Raw genomic sequence first — 21,274 nt, 5'->3', positions numbered from 1 at the left:
AACTATTATTTCTTGATGTCTGTGCAAGTTTCAATTCTGCAATTTCTATTTCCTTCTTCTTACGGATTGAAAAACACTAGTGAAATTCCTCATCTTACAATCTATGCTCCTTAACATTAACCGTAGTCTTCTTAAAGTCCTTGGTCTTGCTCTCTCAAAGGCTCCCTGGGGCTTGATTCCAGTGGGCTGGTGAGGTGGACACCACTGAGCTTGACAACATGCCATACTGCACCCAAGCCTGGAGATCTCCGGTGTCTGGGGGAAAAGGCAGGGGCCGTGAGACAGGAGACAAGAATGGAGGTAAATTCAGGGGTAAAGCCCAGGGAAGAGTCCATATGTCAGTTGCAGGTCAGCTATGTGCCCTGTGTCCGAGAAGACGCCCCTCAGTGTGGGATGACCAGCTGCTCTCAGAGAGAGCGAGGCTCCTGGGCCCGGCTTCTCATGTGATACTGGGGCAGATCCTATGCACAGAGGCTGTGGCCTGCAGGGGGCGTGTATCAGCACCTCTGCAGGGTCGAGGGGCCAAAGGGGGCCATGGGCAGCCTCTCCCAGGAGAAGTCACCTGCCCTGGGGCAGGGGCATCAGTCCCTCAGCCCCACACCATCTACCTTTCTACCTGGGTTCCAAGCCCAGCAAGGCACAATCCTGACTTCCCCAGTGTAGGATTTCCCCAGTGTGACAAGCCAGGCTGTGGCCACCTACCCCGAGGGTATAGTTCAGCGGGGCAAAGCCCGTCACTGCCCCCTGGTGAGGCAACTACAACAGAAAGGTGAGCTTTTGAGAGCAAGGGTCAGGAGTCAGGGAGGAGAGGCAGAAACCCAAGAAAGGACCCATCGCCTGAGCCCACGTCCTTGTCCACCTCTGTGGGGTCAGTCAGCCTCCAGTGTCTGCTCTGAGATCACAAGACCCCACAGTACTGGCCATCACAACCACCTGCCTCAGAACAAAACAAGAGGGCGCAAGAGCAGGAGGCCCGTATGATAAGTGTGGTCCGTTGAGGAGGTGCTCCCTGGGCCAAGTGACAAGACATGGCTTCTCAGGGCACAGCTGCCCCCAGACTCAGCATAAATGTCTGGGCTGTGAGCCCATTGATTCTGGGAAGGGCACCAGCACAAGGTGAGCAGATGCTCCATACTTTGCGTCAGGCAAGCCAGGAGCCAAGCACTGACAAGCAGCCTGCGTTACACCCTCGTGTTTCACAGGGCAGGAGCCTCGGGGTGGGCGGATGGGGCCTGCCCTGAGGTCACAGCAGAGAAGGTTTGCTGCTGGAGGGCCACACACAGGACAGCTGTATAGAATGTGATCAAAGGCTCTCTGGTGCTTCATGCCATTCAAAACCAGGGGCTCTTAAACAGCCCGAGGGTAAGATACCGCCAAATCCTTGCTGAAATTTCTGAGCCCATCCTCAGATCCCAAATTTTGCCCAGATTGCCAAAAGTTTCATGGACTTCTGGTCAAGGACCCGATTCATCTGGACTGCTCAGTGCACAGCAAGATTGCCAGGACGGGGCCTAGGGATCTTGCCCACACAACCGTCCCTGACATTTGCTCCTGGAGAACCACCTGCCCAGCTACCGACATCTCCTCCTTCCCTCTCATCAGGCTAAATGCACCTGGGAGAAAGGCAACACAAAAGGAGGCAAATGTGGAAACATAAACCCGACAGTGCTGTCTCCCCCAGCCAAGACTAAGAGTCCATGAGTCTACCCACTGCACTCGCCTGAAAGCCCCCACATATCACCAGGAGCACAGAGAGCACACAGGCCATCAGATACACCTGACCTCAATTTCCTCCTGAGAGAGCACTCAGGGGCCTCCCTGGGATTTGGAGGTGTCAACAATTCACTGCATTGTGGCTTATGCCACAGAGCAATTTTGAACAAGGATTATAGTACCAGTAAACTTTAAGCACTGCTTTAAGTCCAATCACTTTATGTTTAAAGAGAGAGGAATTGGGGCTCAACCACCAGAGGGCAGACAGCAGAAGCAAGAAAAACTACAATCCTGCAGCCTGTGGACCAAAAACCACAGTTACAGAAAGATAGACAAGATGAAAAGGCAGAGGGCTATGTACCAGATGAAGGAACAAGAAAAAACCCCAGAAAAACAACTAAATGAAGTGGAGATAGGCAACCTTCCAGAAAAAGAATTCAGAATAATGATAGTGAAGATGATCCAGGACCTCGGAATAAGAATGGAGGCAAAGATTGAGAAGATGCAAGAAATGATTAACAAAGACCTAGAAGAATTAAAGAACAAACAAACAGAGATGACCAATACAATAACTGAAATGAAAACTACACTAGAAGGAATCAATAGCAGAATAACTGAGGCAGAAGAACGGATAAGTGACCTGGAAGACAGAATGGTGGAATTCACTGCTGCGGAACAAGATAAAGAAAAAAGAATGAAAAGAAATGAAGACAGCCTAAGAGTCCTCTGGGACAACATTAAACGCAACAACATTCGCATTATAGGGGTCCCAGGAGGAGAAGAGAGAGAGAAAGGACCAGAGAAAATATTTGAAGAGATTATAGTAGAAAACTTCCCTAACATGGGAAAGGAAATAGCCACCCAAGTCCAGGAAGTGCAGAGAGTCCCATACAGGATAAACCCAAGGAGAAACACGCCGAGACACATAGTCATCAAAGTGGCAAAAATTAAAGACAAAGAAAAATTATTGAAAGCAGCAAGGGAAAAATGACAAATAACATACAAGGGAACTCCCATAAGGTTAACAGCTGATTTCTCAGCAGAAACTCTACAAGCCAGAAGGGAGTGGCATGATATACTTAAAGTGATGAAAGGGAAGAACCTACAACCAAGATTACTCTACCCGGCAAGGGTCTTACTTAGATTTGATGGAGAAATCAAAAGCTTTACAGACAAGCAAAAGCTACGAGAATTCAGCACCACCAAACCAGCTCTACAACAAATGCTAAAGGAACTTCTCTAAGTGGGAAACACAAGAGAAGAAAAGGACCTACAAACACAAACCCAAAACAATTAAGAAAATGGTCATAGGAACATACATATCGATAATTACCTTAAACGTGAATGGATTAAATGCCCCAACCAAAAGACATAGACTGGCTGAATGGATACAAAAACAAGACCCATATATATGCTGTCTACAAGGGACCCACTTTAGACCTAGGGACACATACAGACTGAAAGTGAGGGGATGGAAAAAGATATTCCATGCAAATGGAAATCAAAAGAAAGCTGGAGTAGCTATACTCATATCAGATAAAATAGACTTTAAAATAAAGAATGTTACAAGAGACAAGGAAGGACACTACATAATGATCAAGGGATCAATCCAAGAAGAAGATATAAAAATTATAAATATATATGCACCCAACATAGGAACACCTCAATACATAAGGCAACTGCTAACAGCTATAAAAGAGGAAATCGACAGTAACACAGTAATAGTGGGGGACTTTAACACCTCACTTACACCAATGGACAGATCATCCAAAATGAAAATGAATAAGGAAACAGAAGCTTTAAATGACACAATAGACCAGTTAGATTTAATTGATATATATAGGACATTCCATCCAAAAACAGCAGATTACACGTTCTTCTCAAGTGCGCACGGAACATTCTCCAGGATAGATCACATCTTGGGTCACAAATCAAGCCTCAGTAAATTTAAGAAAATTGAAATCATATCAAGCATCTTTTCGGATCACAACGCTATGAGATTAGAAATGAATTACAGGGAAAAAAACGTAAAACAGACAAACCCATGGAGGCTAAACAATACGTTACTAAATAACCAAGAGATTACTGAAGAAATCAGAGAGGAAATCAAAAAATACCTAGAGACAAATGACAATGAAAACACGACGACCCAAAACCTATGGGATGCAGCAAAAGCAGTTCTAAGAGGGAAGTTTATAGCTATACAAGCCTACCTAAAGAAACAAGAAAAATCTCAAGTAAACAATCTAACCTTACACCTAAAGAAACTAGAGAAAGAAGAACAAACAAAACCCAAAGTTAGCAGAAGGAAAGAAATCATAAAGATCAGAGCAGAAATAAATGAAATAGAAACAAAGAAAACAATAGCAAAGATCAATAAAACTAAAAGTTGGTTCTTTGAGAAGATAAAATTGATAAGCCATTAGCCAGACTCATCAAGAAAAAGAGGGAGAGGACTCAAATCAATAAAATCAGAAATGAAAAAGGAGAAGTTACAACAGACACTGCAGAAATACAAAGCATCCTAAGAGACTACTACAAGCAACTTTATGCCAATAAAATGGACAACCTGGAAGAAATGGACACATTTTTAGAAAGGTATAACCTTCCAAGACTGAACCAGGAAGAAACAGAAAATATGAACAGACCAATCACAAGTAATGAAATTGAAACTGTGTTTAAAAATCTTCCAACAAACAAAAGTCCAGGACCAGATGGCTTCACAGGTGAATTCTATCAAACATTTAGAGAAGAGCTAACACCCATCCTTCTCAAACTCTTCCAAAAAATTGCAGAGGAAGGAACACTCCCAAACTCATTCTATGAGGCCACCATCACCCTGATACCAAAACCACACAACGACACTACAAAAAAAGAAAATTACAGACCAATATCACTGATGAATATAGATGCAAAAATCCTCAACAAAATACTAGCAAACAGAATCCAACAACACATTAAACGGATCATACACCACGATCAAGTGGGATTTATCCCAGGGATGCAAGGATTCTTCAATATACGCAAATCAATCAATGTGATACACCATATTAACAAACTGAAGAATAAAAACCATATGATCATCTCAATAGATGCAGAAAAAGCTTTTGACAAAATTCAACACCCATTTCTGAAAAAACTCTCCAGAAAGTGGGCATAGAGGGAACCTACCTCAACATAATAAAGGCCATATATGACAAACCCACAGCAAACATCATTCTCAATGGTGAAAAACTGAAAGCATTTCCTCTAAGATCAGGAACGAGACAAGGATGTCCACTCTCACCACTATTATTCAACATAGTTCTGGAAGTCCTAGCCACGGCAATCAGAGAAGAAAAAGAAATAAAAGGAATACAAATTGGAAAAGAAGAAGTAAAACTGTCACTGTTTGCGGATGACATGATACGATACATAGAGAATCCTAAAACTGCCACCAGAAAACTGCTAGAGCTAATTAATGAATATGGTAAAGTTGCAAGATACAAAATTAATGCACAGAAATCTCTTGCATTCCTATACACTAATGATGAAAAAATCTGAAAGAGAAATTATGGAAACACTCCCATTTACCATTGCAACAAAAAGAATAAAATACCTAGGAATAAACCTATCTAGGGAGACAAAAGACCTGTATGCAGAAAACTATAAGACACTGATGAAAGAAATTAAAGATGATACCAACAGATGGAGAGATATACCATGTTCTTGGATTGGAAGAATCAACATTGTGAAAATGAGTATACTACCCAAAGCAATCTACAGATTCAATGCAATCCTTATCAAATTACCAATGCCATTTCTTACAGAGCTAGAACAAATCATCTTAAAATTTGTATGGAGACAGAAAAGACCCCGAATAGCCAAAGCAGTCTTGAGGCAAAAAAATGGAGCTGGAGGAATCAGACTCCCTGACTTCAGACTATACTACAAAGCTACAGTAATCAAGACAATATGGTACTGGCACAAAAACAGAGACATAGATCAATGGAACAAGATAGAAAGCCCAGAGATTAACCCACGCACCTATGGTCAACTAATCTATGACAAAGGAGGCAAAGATAGACAATGGAGAAAAGACAGTCTCTTCAATAAGTGGTGCTGGGAAAACTGGACAGCTACATGTAAAAGAATGAAATTAGAATACTCCCTAACACCATACACAAAAATAAACTCAAAATGGATTAGAGACCTAAATATAAGACTGGACACTATAAAACTCTTAGAGGAAAACATAGGAAGAACACTCTTTGACATAAATCACAGCAAGATCTTTTTTGATCCACCTCCTAGAGTATTGGAAATAAAAACAAAAATAAACAAGTGGGACCTAATGAAACTTCAAAGCTTTAGCACAGCAAAGGAAACCATAAACAAGACGAAAAGACAACCCTCAGAATGGGAGAAAATATTTGCAAATGAATCAACGGACAAAGGATTAATCTCCAAAATATATAAACAGCTCATTCAGCTCAATATTAAAGAAACAAACACCCCAATCCAAAAATGGGCAGAAGACCTAAATAGACATTTCTCCAAAGAAGGCATACAGACGGCCACGAAGCACATGAAAAGATGCTCAACATCACTAATTATTAGAGAAATACAAATCAAAACTACAATGAGGTATCACCTCATACCAGGTTAGAATGGGCATCATCAGAAAATCTACACACAACAAATGCTGGAGAGGGTGTGGAGAAAAGGGAACCCTCTTGCACTGTTGGTGGGAATGTAAATTGATACAGCCACTATGGAGAACAATATGGAGGTTCCTTAAAAAACTAAAAATAGAATTACCATATGACCCAGCAATCCCACTACTGGGCATATACCCAGAGAAAACCGTAATTCAAAAAGACACATGCACCTGAATGTTCATTGCAGCACTATTTACAATAGCCAGGTCGTGGAAGCAACCTAAATGCCCATCAAGAGACGAATGGATAAAGAAGTTGTAGTACATATATACAATGGAATATTACTCAGCCATAAAAAGGAACGAAATTGAGTCATTTGTAGAGACGTGGATGGATCTAGAGACTGTCATACAGAGTGAAGTAAGTCAGAAAGAGAAAAACAAATATCGTATATTAATGCATGTATGTGGAACCTAGAAAAATGGTACAGATGAGCCAGTTTGCAGGGCAGAAGTTGAGACACAGATGTAGAGAATGGACATATGGACACCAAGGGGGGGAAACTGCGGTGAGGTGGGGATGGTGGTGTGCTGAATTGGGCGATTGGGATTGACATGTATACACTGATGTGTATAAAATTGATGCCTAATAAGAACCTGCAGTATAAAAAAAACAAACAAAACAACTAATACTAAACTTTCATTGGGTTATTTGTATGGAAATATGTTAATATAAATGTTTCAGACATTACATGAAATTTCTCAAAATCTTATATTTGTATTTGTATGGAAATATGTATGGAAATATGTTCATATAAATGTTTCAGACATTACATGAAATTTCTAAAAATCTTATATGTTCTGGTATAATGTTATAAGTAATAATCCTAGTTATTACTTTAAAATGTATATCTCAGAAATAACTAATTTTCTTGTCAACTGCATTATTATGAACTTTCATTAAATCTTTAACCGTGGTCATTTTTAAGTGTTTTGTCATTTACAGACAGTTCTGGGTGTACTCTGATGATTTTGCAAATATGTTCCTATAAAAGGGTTTCATCTTCAAGAAATTCATGGAAAAGACTCTGACAAGTACAGGTTTCTGGTAACTGACTGTACTGCTGAACTGAATGAATAAGCATTTTCAGAACTCTAATGAAAAACTGATGAACTCATAAAAGTGCTAACAAAAGATCAAGATGAAAAAAAAATTAATTACATGGGACTGAGTGAACTGATGAGGATGAGTATAATTTTTGTGACTTTCTGTCTGAATTAAAAAAAAAAAATCCCACAAGGACTCAGAGGCAAAGAATATACAAATCAATTTTCACTGCAAAGTAAAGGAGCTGTTACAGTGGAGGATTACTGGACTGAATGTCAATATTATGACATAGTATGAGTGTGTTTCATGTTTGGTAATTGCAATCATTGTTGCTTTTGTTGTGGTCATCCATGTACAATGCTTGGTGTCAGTCTATTTATCTCTTGTAAAAATAAAATACAGTGTGTGTGTGTGAAAAAAAAAGTTTATTAAAGGACACTTTGATTACTTCCATATTTTGTCTTTTGTAAATAATGCTGCAATGAAAATTGGGGTGCATATATGTTTTCTAATTAGTGTTTTTTTCTTCCAGTAAATACCTAGGAGTGGAATTGCTGGATCATATGGTAGTTCTATTTTTAATTTTTTGAGGAATCTCCGTACTGTTTTCCATAGTGGCTACACCAGTTTACGTCTCCACCAACAGTGCACAAAGGTTCCCTTTTCTCCACATCCTTGCCAACATGGCTTTGATAGTAACCATTCTGACAGATGTGAGGTGATATCTCATTGTGGTTTTGAGTTGTATTTCCCTGATGATTAGCAATGTTGAGCATCTTTTCATGTGCCTATTGGCATCTGTGTGTCTTCTTTGGAAAAATGTATGTTCAGATCCTCTGTGCATATTTTAATTGGGATGTTTGTTTTTTTTGATATTGAGTTGTATGAGTTCTTTGTATATTTTGGATTATTAACCCCTTATTGGACATATCATTTGTAAATATCTTCTCCCATTCAGCACAGCCACTATGGAAAGCAGTACGCAGGTTCCTCAAAAAATTAAAAATAGAATTACCAGACGATCCAGCAGTTCCACTCTTCATATCCAAAGAAAATGAAAAAAGAAATTTGAAAAGGTATATGCATCCCAGTGTTCATAGCAGCATTACTTATAGTAGCCAAGACATGGAAGCAACCTAAGTATCCATCAACAGATAAGTGGATAAAGAAGATGTGATATAATGGAATATTTCTCAGCTATAAAAAAAGAGTGAAATTTTGCCATTTGCAACAACATGGATGGCCCTACAGGGTATTACGCTTCGTGAAATAAGTCAGACAGAGAAAGACAAATACTGTATGTTTTTAGTTTATATGGAATCTGAAAAATAAAACACATTAACGAATATAACAAAACAGAAACAGACTCACAGATACAGAGATCAAGGAGAGGGACAAGATAGGTGAGGGGTATTAAGAGGTACAGACTACTATGTATAAAATAAAATTAAAAAAAAAATAAGTTACAAGGATGTAATGTGCAGCACAGGGGAATATAGCCAATATGCAATAATAACTTTATATGGTGTATAAGCTGTAAAAACATCGAATCAGTGTGTTGTACACCTGAAACTAATATACTATTGTAAGTCAACTATACTTAAAAAAAAAAAAAAAAACTTCTCAGTAAAAGATACCATTAAGAAAGACTGACAGCACCAACTATTGGAGAGAATGAGGGTTTGAGTGGATCTGCATATATCTTGCATAACATACATGCCCCAAATAGATACACGTTTATACTATATAAAGAGCTCTTAAATAAGAACAAATTGTAAGGTACGAAGGATATAACAAGGTGATTCACAGAAAAAGAAATAGAAATAGCTAATAAACATAGGAAAAAGTGTTTCAATTTCAATAAATAAGGAAATGCAAACTAGAACAATGATAAATCTCTTTTATCCACCTAACTGGCAACAAATCTTTAGAAATAAAATGTTGCATTTTGCCAGAGTTGTGGGGTATAAGGTGCTTTTTCATACGCACTTGGTGGAATTGTGAGTTGGTATAAACATTTTTCTCAGTGTTGCTATCAAATTTAAAGTGGAATTGTGTCTTTTGACCTAGCAATTCTACTTCTAGAAAAATTTGTCCTAGAGAAATACTTGCTTATGTGTGTGTGGAGAGAACATGTATAAGGATTCCAGCATTGTTCACAATAGTGAAAAACTGGAAGCAGTCAAATTGTCAGCCTTTGTTACAGTTACTCAGAATATTTAAAGTATTTGTTTATTTATTTATTTATGACTGTGTTGGGTCTTCATTTCTGCGCGAGGGCTTTCTCTAGTTGTGGCAAGCGGGGGCCACTCTTCATCGCGGTGCGTGGGCCTCTCACTATCGTGGCCTCTCTTGTTGCGGAGCACAGGCTCCAGACGCGCAGGCTCAGTAATTGTGGCTCACGGGCCTAGTTGCTCCGCGGCATGTGGGATCCTCCCAGACCAGGGCTCGAACCCATGTCCCCTGCATTGGCAGGCAGATTCTCAACCACTGTGCCACCAGGGAAGCCCCCAGAATATTTAAAGAGGAAATATCCTGGTACAATAATCCTTGGATAATTAACTTTATCATCACTTGGTTTAAGGCAGGAATCTCACTTTTCGGTGAGACATGTTAGTAGAAAATGCTATTTTGTTTTTTCTTTTTTCATAGCACTGGCTAATTTTGTATGTGCTTCTTATTTGACTTTTCTGCCCTTTATTCATGCCCAGATTTTATGAACTACAAGATAACGTTTGGTTATAAATCATTTATGTAGAAAAGTATTCCCAAACTCAGGGACTTTTCACTGAAGAAGTTTTTTGTTTGTTCATTTTTAACTTTTTTACTTGGCTCAGGTTTGCTATTTGGTCTCCTGAAAATGTAAGCTGTAAACTCATTAAGCAAGCAGATGATCCAGTCTAATCTAGAGAAGGCAGACTTCCTCTATGTCTTTCAGTTCATCGAATTATGGAGTGGTTCAAACAGAGAACAATTTAGGGTGCTAAGAATTAGAAGTGGTCCTTCCTAAACACACACAGGGAGAAGAAAAAGAAACATCGTGCCAACTGTCTCCTGTTTTTTAGCGTTTTTTTGGAATTTCATGTTACTTATGAAGAGGTATTGTTCTGGAATCTGGGAAAGAGATGTAAATGTTAGGAACACAGAAGCAGTATTATTATTTGCTGATGATATAGTCGTGGGCCTAGAAGAGCCAGGATAATCAGTGAATATATGGAGGCTTATAATAAAGTCCTCAGTTACTTTGTATTATTAATGAAATTTTTTTCCAAAATTTCCTTTTCAGTAGCCTTTTCTGACTTTTTATTTGTAGTTTTCAGGATTTTGATATTCAAGGGTCCAGAAGATGCAGTTTGGACTGGTTGACGATAGAAACATACAAGAATATTGAAAGCTACAGAGCCTGTGGTTCTACAATCCCACCACCATATATTCCTTCACAAGACCACGTCTGGATCAGGTTCCATTCCGATGACAGTATCTCTAGGAAGGGTTTCAGACTGGCATACTTTTCAGGTGTGTTTTTAAATAAGAAGAAAGATATGGAACAGAATTCTATAGTATTTACTGCTCAGTCACTTTGGGACTCGCCTTCTAAACAATGTCCATTTAATTGTGACTCAATCCTCAAGGCAGCTGAGATTGAGGAATTAGAGGCTAAAGGTTCAGGTGCCGTAGATCCGGGTCTCCAAAAGGCATTTTGTATAATCCTAATAAAATGATTAATTTTACAAACTAAGGTCAGTTTTCTTTTTAAATATTTTGAATACGTTTATTTTAAAAGGAACTTTTTCCCCTCAAGTGTTTACCAGTATCCTGCAAGTTACTTCAGAATGTATTTTTGTGTGTGCATTACCCTTGTCTTGACACCTTCAAAGAAAAGACAATCAATTTCACTTTCGTAGTTTGTAGTATCAGAAGTCTTCTTATGCTAATTCTTAAACTTTATCCAAAAAGAGTGAGCAGATCATACAAATATGAAGAACTCAGAGCATTAGAGTGATGTAAATTTTTGCTGAAAATCATTTTACATTTTCTGAAATTACATGGTCTCCTTTAGCAACATATGCTGCTTTTTCTCTTTTTTATTAAAAGCACAGTCTTTGTAATATTTACTTAGGTGCTGAAGCACATTTTCTGTCACCTATTTGCCAGTAAATAAAAGTTGTTAATGGAGAGGTAAGCATTGGCCGACATCATCAGTGTGGACTGTAGGAATCTAATGTTTGGTTTTCTTTCCCTACCTCATTATTGTTATATATTTAAGGTAGTCCACTAAGATAATCAGAATTCTATAAACATTTCAATTCTTTTCTCTCTTCTTCCCCCTACTGTTTTGTTGAGTAAATTTATACCTTTAGCTCAGATTCATAAAATATTTTGCAGTTGTATTAAAACAATAGAAATTATAAAATGGAAGTACCATGTTGTGGTTACATGAAATGTTAGAAATAGAATAAAGTTAACTTATGATAATCTTAGCAAAAATTTGAGTCTAAATAATGGGCTTGCAAAATATGCTATGATACACAAAGCAAAATATTGTGTGTATGTGTATATATATATATATATATATATATAATATATATAAACAACTCAAAAAGAATATTAAAACTGGATTTGAAAAGGTGATTATTATAGAGGAGTTTTTCTTCATTGCAAAATGTTTATACAATACAGTATTTGAAATTCTTAGGCAATACATCCTACTAACTTATATATCTTACATCACTTTACTAAATGTTCTGCAGTAAAATAGCTTCTGCAAAAACAGGATTGGTCTTTTCTCTTTAGATCAGCTGTAGAGATCTTCATGGAACAAATCATAAGTGTTTAATAAATTGTTGAGTAATCAGTAAGCCAATATTAATTTGTCATTAGAGTTTAACCTATTTTTGATCAAGCCCAACTATCATTTGGGCTAATCAACATTTATGATAAAAATGCCACTTGCTGTTACATACCCTTTAAAGAGTATGTTTTTTCCTCCTTATCTCTCCATCTCCCTCCTCCCAATGTCCTCCCAGGGAAATCTGAGGAACCAAACTGTGCTTGTGACCAGTTTCGTTGTGGTAATGGAAAGTGTATACCAGCAGCCTGGAAATGCAATAACATGGACGAATGTGGAGATAGTTCTGATGAAGAGATCTGTGCCAAAGAAGTGAATCCTGCAACATCGGCCGCTTTCCAACCCTGTGCTTACAACCAGTTCCAGTGTCTATCTCGGTTTACCAAAGTTTACACTTGCCTCCCCGAATCTTTACAATGTGATGGGAACATTGACTGCCTTGACCTTGGAGACGAGATAGACTGTGATGTGCCAACTTGTGGGCAGTGGTTAAAATCTTTTTATGGTACTTTTAATTCTCCCAATTATCCAGACTTTTATCCTCCTGGAAGCAATTGCACCTGGTTAATAGACGGTGATCATCGCAAAGTCATCTTACGCTTCACTGACTTTAAACTGGATGGTACTGGTTATGGTGATGATGTCAAAATATACGATGGATTAGAGGAGAATCCACACAAGCTTTTGCGTGTGTTAACTGCTTTTGATTCTCATGCGCCTCTCACTGTCGTGTCTTCTTCTGGACAGATAAGGGTACATTTCTGTGCCGATAAAGTCAACGCTGCCAGGGGATTTAATGCTACTTACCAAGTAGACGGCTTCTGTTTGCCATGGGAAATACCCTGCGGAGGGAACTGGGGGTGTTATACGGGGCAGCAGCGCTGTGATGGGTATTGGCATTGCCCAAACGGAAGGGATGAAATCAATTGTACCATGTGCCAAAAGGAAGAGTTCCCATGTTCCCGGAACGGCGTCTGTTACCCTCGTTCTGATCGCTGCAACTACCAGAATCATTGCCCAAATGGCTCCGATGAAAAAAACTGCTTTTTTGGCCAGCCAGGAAATTTTCATTGTAAAAACAATCGTTGTGTGTTTGAAAGCTGGGTGTGTGACTCTCAGGACGACTGTGGCGATGGCAGCGACGAGGAGAATTGCCCGGTAATCGTGCCTACCCGAGTCATAACTGCAGCCGTCATAGGCAGCCTTATCTGTGGCCTGTTACTGGTCATTGCCTTGGGATGTACTTGTAAGCTTTATTCTCTGAGAATGTTTGAACGAAGGTCAGTATCAAGACAAAACTATAGTGCTTATGCTCTCTACAGTAAAAGCGTGGCCCAAATATTTACAACACATTTTTTAATGAGATTAGCAATATATTTTTGTAATATTGTTGAGAAATAAATACTTCTTATGATTTATAAAATGACTATGAAAAGCCTATGACTCAAAAACCTAATAAGAACATTAAAAAACAAATAAATACTAAGAGTTATGAGGTGAGAAAAGCCAATCAGTATTTATCAGTTCCTGTTTTCAGGTTAATCTGTCTTACAGGAATTTTGCAAGCTGTAATTCTCGGTGGTTGCTCTTTAACCTCGGTTTTTATAAATATTAATTCAACAATTCCAGATATTTGAGAACCTTCTGTGTTGAAAGCATTATACAGGTGAATAGAGAAATGCATAGGAGTAATCTCATGGGCAGTTTACAGTTAGAAGGAAGGAACTGTTGGGTAGAATTAGATGACAAAAAATATAAATGTTGTAAGAGCTATAAAATAAAGTGGTATAAAAGTCGAAGATCTCAGTTAAGAAGTGGTTCAGCGTTAAAGGGTGGCCTTCAGGGAGAGCTGTCTTTTGTGTGGTAGAGGAGAGACTGGACCTGGGAGAAGTTGATGGCAGAGGGGCCTTCTAGAAAGCTCCTGTGGAGACCATGACCGTCAGTCCCAGGAGAATTACAAATGATAGATACAACAAAGAAGTCACATACCAGACAGCTAAGAATAGATGCACAGTATCACAATAACCAAGTGCATCTTATCTTTGGTTCAGTATAAATGGCCAGAAAATGTTTTACTACATTGCAACATAAGAGTACAATGAAGACCAGAGGTCTTGAGTTTAAGAACAAGTTATTCCAGAAAGGGTTTTGGTGACTCATTTCACTCTTTTCCTTATCTGAAAAGTAAATGTGTCGGACTTGATGAATAAAGTGTCTTCTAAGAATTTTCAAATACTTTCACCTCAAGTCTCAAGCCCCTATGTTCTTAGGGGTTTAAAGATCTAGTACTTTTATCTTTTACGGGGATATCTAATTTATTAAAACTTAGTGATCCAGACCCCTAGTGTAAAACCGCATGAGACTAAACTGTCTGCTTCATCTTTGTGTTCTCAGTGTAGGGTAGTATAGATACTCATCAAATGTTGGCTAAGTAAGCTTTACAAATGAACAAGTATATTAAAATTCAGATTGTTTTAATTGTTGATAATTTAAAAATTACTGTTTTGGCTTGCCTTTTTTTAAAATCCTTTTCATCCCCCTGTTTCTCTCAAAGATCATTTGAAACACAGTTGTCCAGAGTGGAAGCAGAATTGTTAAGAAGAGAAGCTCCTCCCTCTTATGGACAATTGATTGCTCAGGGTTTAATTCCACCAGTTGAAGATTTTCCTGTTTGTCCACCTAATCAGGTATGTTGCAACTTATTATTTGTCTTTCTGTACCTCTTAAAATGAAATCTATTCTTGTATATAATGGTAAAGTATCCTTGACTGTGTCAGAATTTTTGCAGTCAAGTTAAGAATTAAATATATGGAGGATTTGAAATTATACAGTTGACCCCTGAACAACGAGGGGGCTAGGGACACCCACCCTCCGTGCAGGTGAAAATTCACATGTAACTTTCTAGTCAGACCTCTGTGTCTGGGGCTCAACATCCATAAATTCAACCAACCATGTATCATGTAGTACTATAGTATTTGCTATTGAAAAAAATCCACATATAAGTGGACCCGTGCATTTCAAGCCCATGTTGTTCAAGGGTCAACTCTAATTGTTTCATTGTATTTTAACACATTCAGAAGTCTACTTTTCATTCTTTACTTCTGATTTGGTTAGGTGATTCTTAAGCATTTTACTGTTTAGGATAATTTAGTGCGTTAAAATTCAAAAGTAAAGTTTGACAGCTTATTTTCTACTTGAACTATTTCAAAGATTTAAAAAGAACTACTAAAGTTGATATGCTTAGTAATAGATTAGTAACATGCTAGATTAAAATAAAAGTTGTTGAAATTAAGTTAACATTTCTACCTGACTTGAGAGAAAACTTCTTCACAGCTGGATTTTACAGTGCTTAAAAATTCATATCATTTTCTTTAAATAGTAACTCATTCTTTATTAATGTTTCTGAATTCTTTAAATTTTTGTGAGTGATTTTTTACTTCGGGTGTACATTAAAGTGATCCAGTTATACATATATATATATATATTCTTTTTCAGATTCTTTTCCATAATAGATTATTATAAGATATCAAATATAGTTCCCTGCAATTTGTTTTTTAATTTCTTTTTCAATGCTTACAATTGTGCCCAGGGTTCTTAAGGGCATTAAGGTTTCTACATTTAAAATGTAAATTCATCCAGAATCATTTCTAAAAGTTGTTCCCAGTATCAGAATTAAGAAAAATTGATGAACATTGTTTTCCCAGTAATTTAATTCTGTTCAAAATGAAAGACCGTTTCCTTTTTGTTAAATAGGTTTCCAATTACAGTGGGTCATCTTATTTGAGTCTTTTAGGAAATCTTTGTGAGAATTTGATGTAATTTGCTAAGTAAGTAATTCAGAACTTCCACTGGTTGGAATTTTGTGTGCAACATAGGAAAAACCTACATTGTGGCTTTTATATATTGTTGTCCCTGCCATGGGGAAGGGTTCTTTTTAGGTAGGAATTCAGAGGATGGTTAATTCCATCCACTCACTCCACCATGTATCACCCCACCCCTATATCCTGAGGCTACCTTCAAGAGGTTAGTCAACTGTGAAGTTAGAGGGGGCACAGTCCACACAAGACAGCCCTTACTTCTAAAACCAATTTTAAGTTCCGGGGCTCCCAAACCATCCTCAGGTTTGATAATTCACTAGAAGGACTGAGAACTCATTGAAAGCTGTTTTACTTAATAGTATAAGCTGGTGTAACTATTATTGCTGGGAAAGGATCCAGATTAAATCAGCCAAAGGAAGAGACACGTAGGACAGGGTTCAGGAGGGTACCAAACACGACCCTTCCAATTGTCTTCTCCCCATAAAGTCAGGACAGTGTTATTCTCTCGACACAGGTGTGTGACAGTATGCACGAAACATTGCCAACTAGGGGAGCTCACCCAAACTCGGTGTCCAGGGTTTTTACTGGAGCTCCATCACATAGGCATGATTAATTGCACACGTGGCTGATCCCAGTCTCTAGCCTCTCCAGAGGTTGACTGATTCTGCTGACTCAACTCTCCCACGCTACATCACATTGGTGTGGCTCAGAGCCTCCACCGAAAACGCGGTGCTACTCTCTGGCTGGCCCAAGTCTCCATGCAATGACACTCCTGTCAAAGCTGACATTCCAAGGTCTGAGGTCTCATCCCAGAAGTAAAGGGCAAAGGTCAGACCTCACTTTGGGTAAGGTTTCAATTCTTTACTACCTACTACAGCATTTTTGTAGGGTTATAATTTACCCTTGTGAGGGAATTCTGCTTCAACAAAGTTTTAAAATAAAATATGTTTGCAAATGGTAAACTAGATTTTATTCAGTTAATGAGATTACACTCTTATGTTTGAAACTTTTGGTAATAAATTATCAAATTTCCTTATTTGTTTTTTAAAAGAAAAATAATCTTCTGATTACCAACTCATTCAAAATAGCGATCCTTTCTGAAGAATCCTTTTCTTCTGCTTCATAAATGGAAGAAGTATATAAAATTATTCCTAAAACAATCATGAGATCCCCTTGTAGAATCTAATGTTAAATTGGCAATCATTTAATTAAACAGACTTTGAAGCCAGTAGAGAGCTTCATCTCACTGACAGACTATACTGTTAAAGTCGGCTTTGAAGTGTGCTGAAGGCATTGTGGGTGGCAGCTGCATAAAAGTGGAGGATATCTGAAGAGCCTTGTATTCATTGCTGGATTTAATGACAGTGCTCACACAAAGCCTTAGAACGTGAATGCCAAATGAGGAGGACCAACTCTATGGAGTTCATAGGGATGTGAGCCACTTTTTTTTTTTTTTTTCAGTTAGTTTATAGTTACATTCCCAATTGGTGAAAACTCTTACTCATTTATATAGTAAATTTTATGTGCTGATATTCAGATTTCTTATTGGCAATCTGTTATTTACTAAGGCTAGACTATGAAATATTCCTGTAATAGTAGCTTCTTAGCTTTCTGTGAATTATATTCCAGGGATTATGTTCAAAGGGTGTATATGGAAATCACAAATCTATATGGAAAACCTGAGGCTAGCTGTACGGTATCAGCTTGGATTTACTTCAATACCAGTCACAAACAGAGATGGAAAACATATGTTATCACATCTTCTTATTCTCTTCCCTTCCTTTTTTCTGTGGGGGGATAGGCAAGAGCCATTCATTTTGGCGGAGGGAAACTGTATCACCTTTTGAAAGGGAGTATATCAATTCACCATTGTTTCTTGGAAATACTGTATTTTAAATACTAAATGCCAGATTGATGAAAGCTGTGTTTGTTCCAAGTTTGATTACTCCTTTTTGTAACCACTAGCTGGAGCTTAAAGACTGTTTTTGTAAATACTGTAGTTTTTTTTTTTTTTAATTCCGATATTCATTCATCTAGAAAAAAGAAAATCTAGATGATTTTTCTTTCAGTTGGGCAATATGGTCACCTCCCATATGCACTAATTAAAAATCACCAATTTTCAAAGAATAAGGTTATAATTTATGTTTAACATGAAGCTGTAGAAAATAAGACATAAATCTTTTTTTTTTAAAGGAATTCCTTTATTTTTATTATTTATTTATTTATTTATTTATTTATTTTTGGCTGTGTTGGGTCTTCGTTTCTGTGCAAGGGCTTTCTCTAGCTGCGGCAAGCGGGGGCCACTCTTTATCGCGGTGCGCGGGCCTCTCACTATCGCGGCCTCTCTTGTTGCGGAGCACAAGCTCCAGATGCGCAGGCTCAGTAGTTGTGGCTCACGGGCCCAGTTGCTCCTTGGCATGTGGGATCTTCCCAGACCAGGGCTCGAGCCCGTGTCCCCTGCATTAGCAGGCAGATTCTCAACCACTGCGCCACCAGGGAAGCCCAAGACTTAAATCTTTAAGATTGAGAAGGAACCCAAATGTCTCAGATACCATTGAATAGGGCTATAAACAAGTTAATTTCTTTGGCTTTTTGTTTCCTGTGCTGCATTACAAATACAGTAATTCCTTTGTTTATGACAATATAAATAAATTTGTATTTATTTATAATAAATATTTATGGATATTTATTTATGGATATCCTCAATTTATGGATATCCTCAATATCCACTCATTCAACAAATCCTTGAGAACCAACTGTGAGATATAATTTTTACATGTTTTGGAAGGTTTCATCCTTGTAAATCAAGTCTAACTTGTGCTGTGTTAAAACAGAAAAACAAACAGCCTAGTTTTCACACTCCTTTAGGTCATTTAGAGAATTATTGTAGAGATTCTTCTATCTTCGTAGCTAAAGAAGTATCAAATACTTTTATTTTCCATCTTTGGTGCATTTCTAGGATTGGATTACTATGTGAAGTTTTGAAATAAAATTGCTGTTGTAATTGGCATTAAACATCATTTTAAAGTTCATATATAAAATGAAGTATCGAGAAAATCTTAAACACAGTGAACAGTGGTTCAAGTTATAGGTTAGATTCTGGAGTGAGGTGAACCTGTATCGATGAGAGAATTTAATTCATCCTCCATAGACCGTAAAATGAGTAATAGAACTTTCATCCACAACACATGCTGAATAGAAGGGTGTTTTCCATCTTAATACCTCGTTGTTAGCTGTTTTAAGATCTTTTCTGTCTGTCTTTCTTTCTTTCTTTGTTTTTTTCCGCAGGCTTCTGTTTTGGAAAACCTGAGGCTAGCTGTACGGTCTCAGCTTGGATTTACTTCAATCAGACTTCCTATGGCAGGCAGATCCAGCAACATCTGGAATCGTATTTTTAATTTTGCAAGATCACGCCATTCAGGGTCATTGGCTCTGGTCTCAGCAGATGGGGATGAGGTTGCCCCTAGTCAGAGTACCAACAGAGAACCTGAAAGAAATCATACTCACAGAAGTTTGTTTTCTGTGGAATCTGACGACACAGACACAGAAAATGAGAGAAGAGATACGGTAGGAGCATCTGGCGGGGTTGCAGCTCCTTTGCCTCAAAAAATCCCTCCCACAACAGCGGTAGAAGCAACAGTGGGAGCAAGTGGAAGTTCCTCCACTCAGAATACCCGAGGTGGTCACACAGAAACCGGACGGGATGTGACAAGTGCGGAACCCCCAAGTGTGAGTCCGGCGCGTCACCAGCTCACAAGTGCGCTAAGTCGTATGACTCAGGGGCTACGTTGGGTACGTTTTACATTAGGGCGATCACGCTCCGTAAGTCAGAACCAGAGCCCTTTGAGACAACTTGATAATGGGGTAAATGGAAGAGAAGAAGATGATGATGTCGAAATGCTGATTCCAGTTTCTGAAGGAGCGTCAGACTTTGACGCGAATGACTGTTCCAGACCTCTTCTTGATCTTGCCTCAGATCAAGGGCAAAGGTTCAGACAACCATATAGTGCAGCAGACCCTGGAGTAAGACCAAGTAATCGCGATGGCCCCTGTGAGCGCTGCGGTATTGTCCACACTGCCCAGATACCAGACTCTTGCTTAGAAGCAATGCTGAAAAATGAAACGGGTGATGATGAAGCTTTGTTACTTTGTTAGGTACAAGAATCCCGTCAGGGAGATTGGATACAAGTTGGAGCAATATCCATTCATTGTTTTGGAACTTTACAATTAAACTAGTTTTAATTTAAAAAGAAAAAAGATGCAGGGTGATTTCTTACTATCATATGTTAGCCTGCATGCTTAAATTAAACACCTGTAACTCTATAAACTTTAGAGTTTACTATTTTAGCAGCTAAAAATGCATTATGTATTCAGATTGTTCAATAATGTTCTTCCATTTGTTTCTAATTGTTTTCATCCTGGTACTGTAGTTCGCAGTAGAGATATGGCTGCAGAAACTCATTTGACTGTCAGTTTCTATCTATCCTATGTTAAAACGTTTCTTTGTTCAAAATAATACCTTCTTTTAATTGAACCCTTTATGCTTTTGCCAATACATCTTGTAACTTAATATACTAGATGTTAAGGTTGTTAATATAAAAAGAGAAAAAGTCCTTATTCTCACCTGTTTTTATTTGTATAACATCTGTTTAAACATTATTAGATTTCATAATATGAGCTTGTCAAAGGGAAAAAAACTGTCTAAAATTTTTTCTCATGTTTAACATGCAGTGATGTGAAATTTAGATAGAGTTAGATAAATTAATGGCAAAAACAAAACTCTTATAAATTTTCTAATGTTGACTTTAATACTCTAATATGGTACAAACCAAATGGTAAAAAGCCCAAATCATTTCTTTTTTTATCTCTATTTAAGGACAGAATTAAGCGGATAAAGATATTCTACTATGCATTAAATCTTGAACTTTATAAAATATGTACAAAAATTGTACAAGATAAGTTCCAACTGGTAATGTCTTTCCCTGATACAGGGTTCTGCTTGTATTGGACCCTAGGGATTTGCACTAAAATCATATCAAGGTCTCAGATGAGTTTCGTGCAGAAGCACTATGACTTTAAATACTATTATTTGCTATCATAATGACTATATATTTCTATAGCTTATGGGGGGGGGGCGTGAGGGGGCA

General features: G+C 38.0%; 1 protein-coding gene across 1 annotated transcript; it reads left to right on the top strand.

Moving 5' to 3' along the window:
• Positions 1-218: 218 nt before the first annotated feature.
• Positions 219-20,810, top strand: LOC130706605 (low-density lipoprotein receptor-related protein 12-like). Its single transcript, XM_057539282.1, has 6 exons — positions 219-300; positions 8,413-8,536; positions 10,774-10,976; positions 12,488-13,589; positions 14,864-14,996; positions 19,416-20,810. Exons 1-6 carry the CDS (start codon positions 219-221, stop codon positions 20,280-20,282), a joined length of 2,511 nt encoding a protein of 836 aa, XP_057395265.1. The 3' UTR covers positions 20,283-20,810.
• Positions 20,811-21,274: the final 464 nt, after the last annotated feature.

This window comes from Balaenoptera acutorostrata (genome assembly GCF_949987535.1).
Source record: "Balaenoptera acutorostrata chromosome 6 unlocalized genomic scaffold, mBalAcu1.1 SUPER_6_unloc_4, whole genome shotgun sequence".
In the NCBI taxonomy this organism is placed as follows: Eukaryota; Metazoa; Chordata; class Mammalia; order Artiodactyla; family Balaenopteridae; genus Balaenoptera; species Balaenoptera acutorostrata.
Note: the sequence above shows the minus strand (reverse complement) of the source record. Positions and strands in the feature narration are given on the sequence as shown.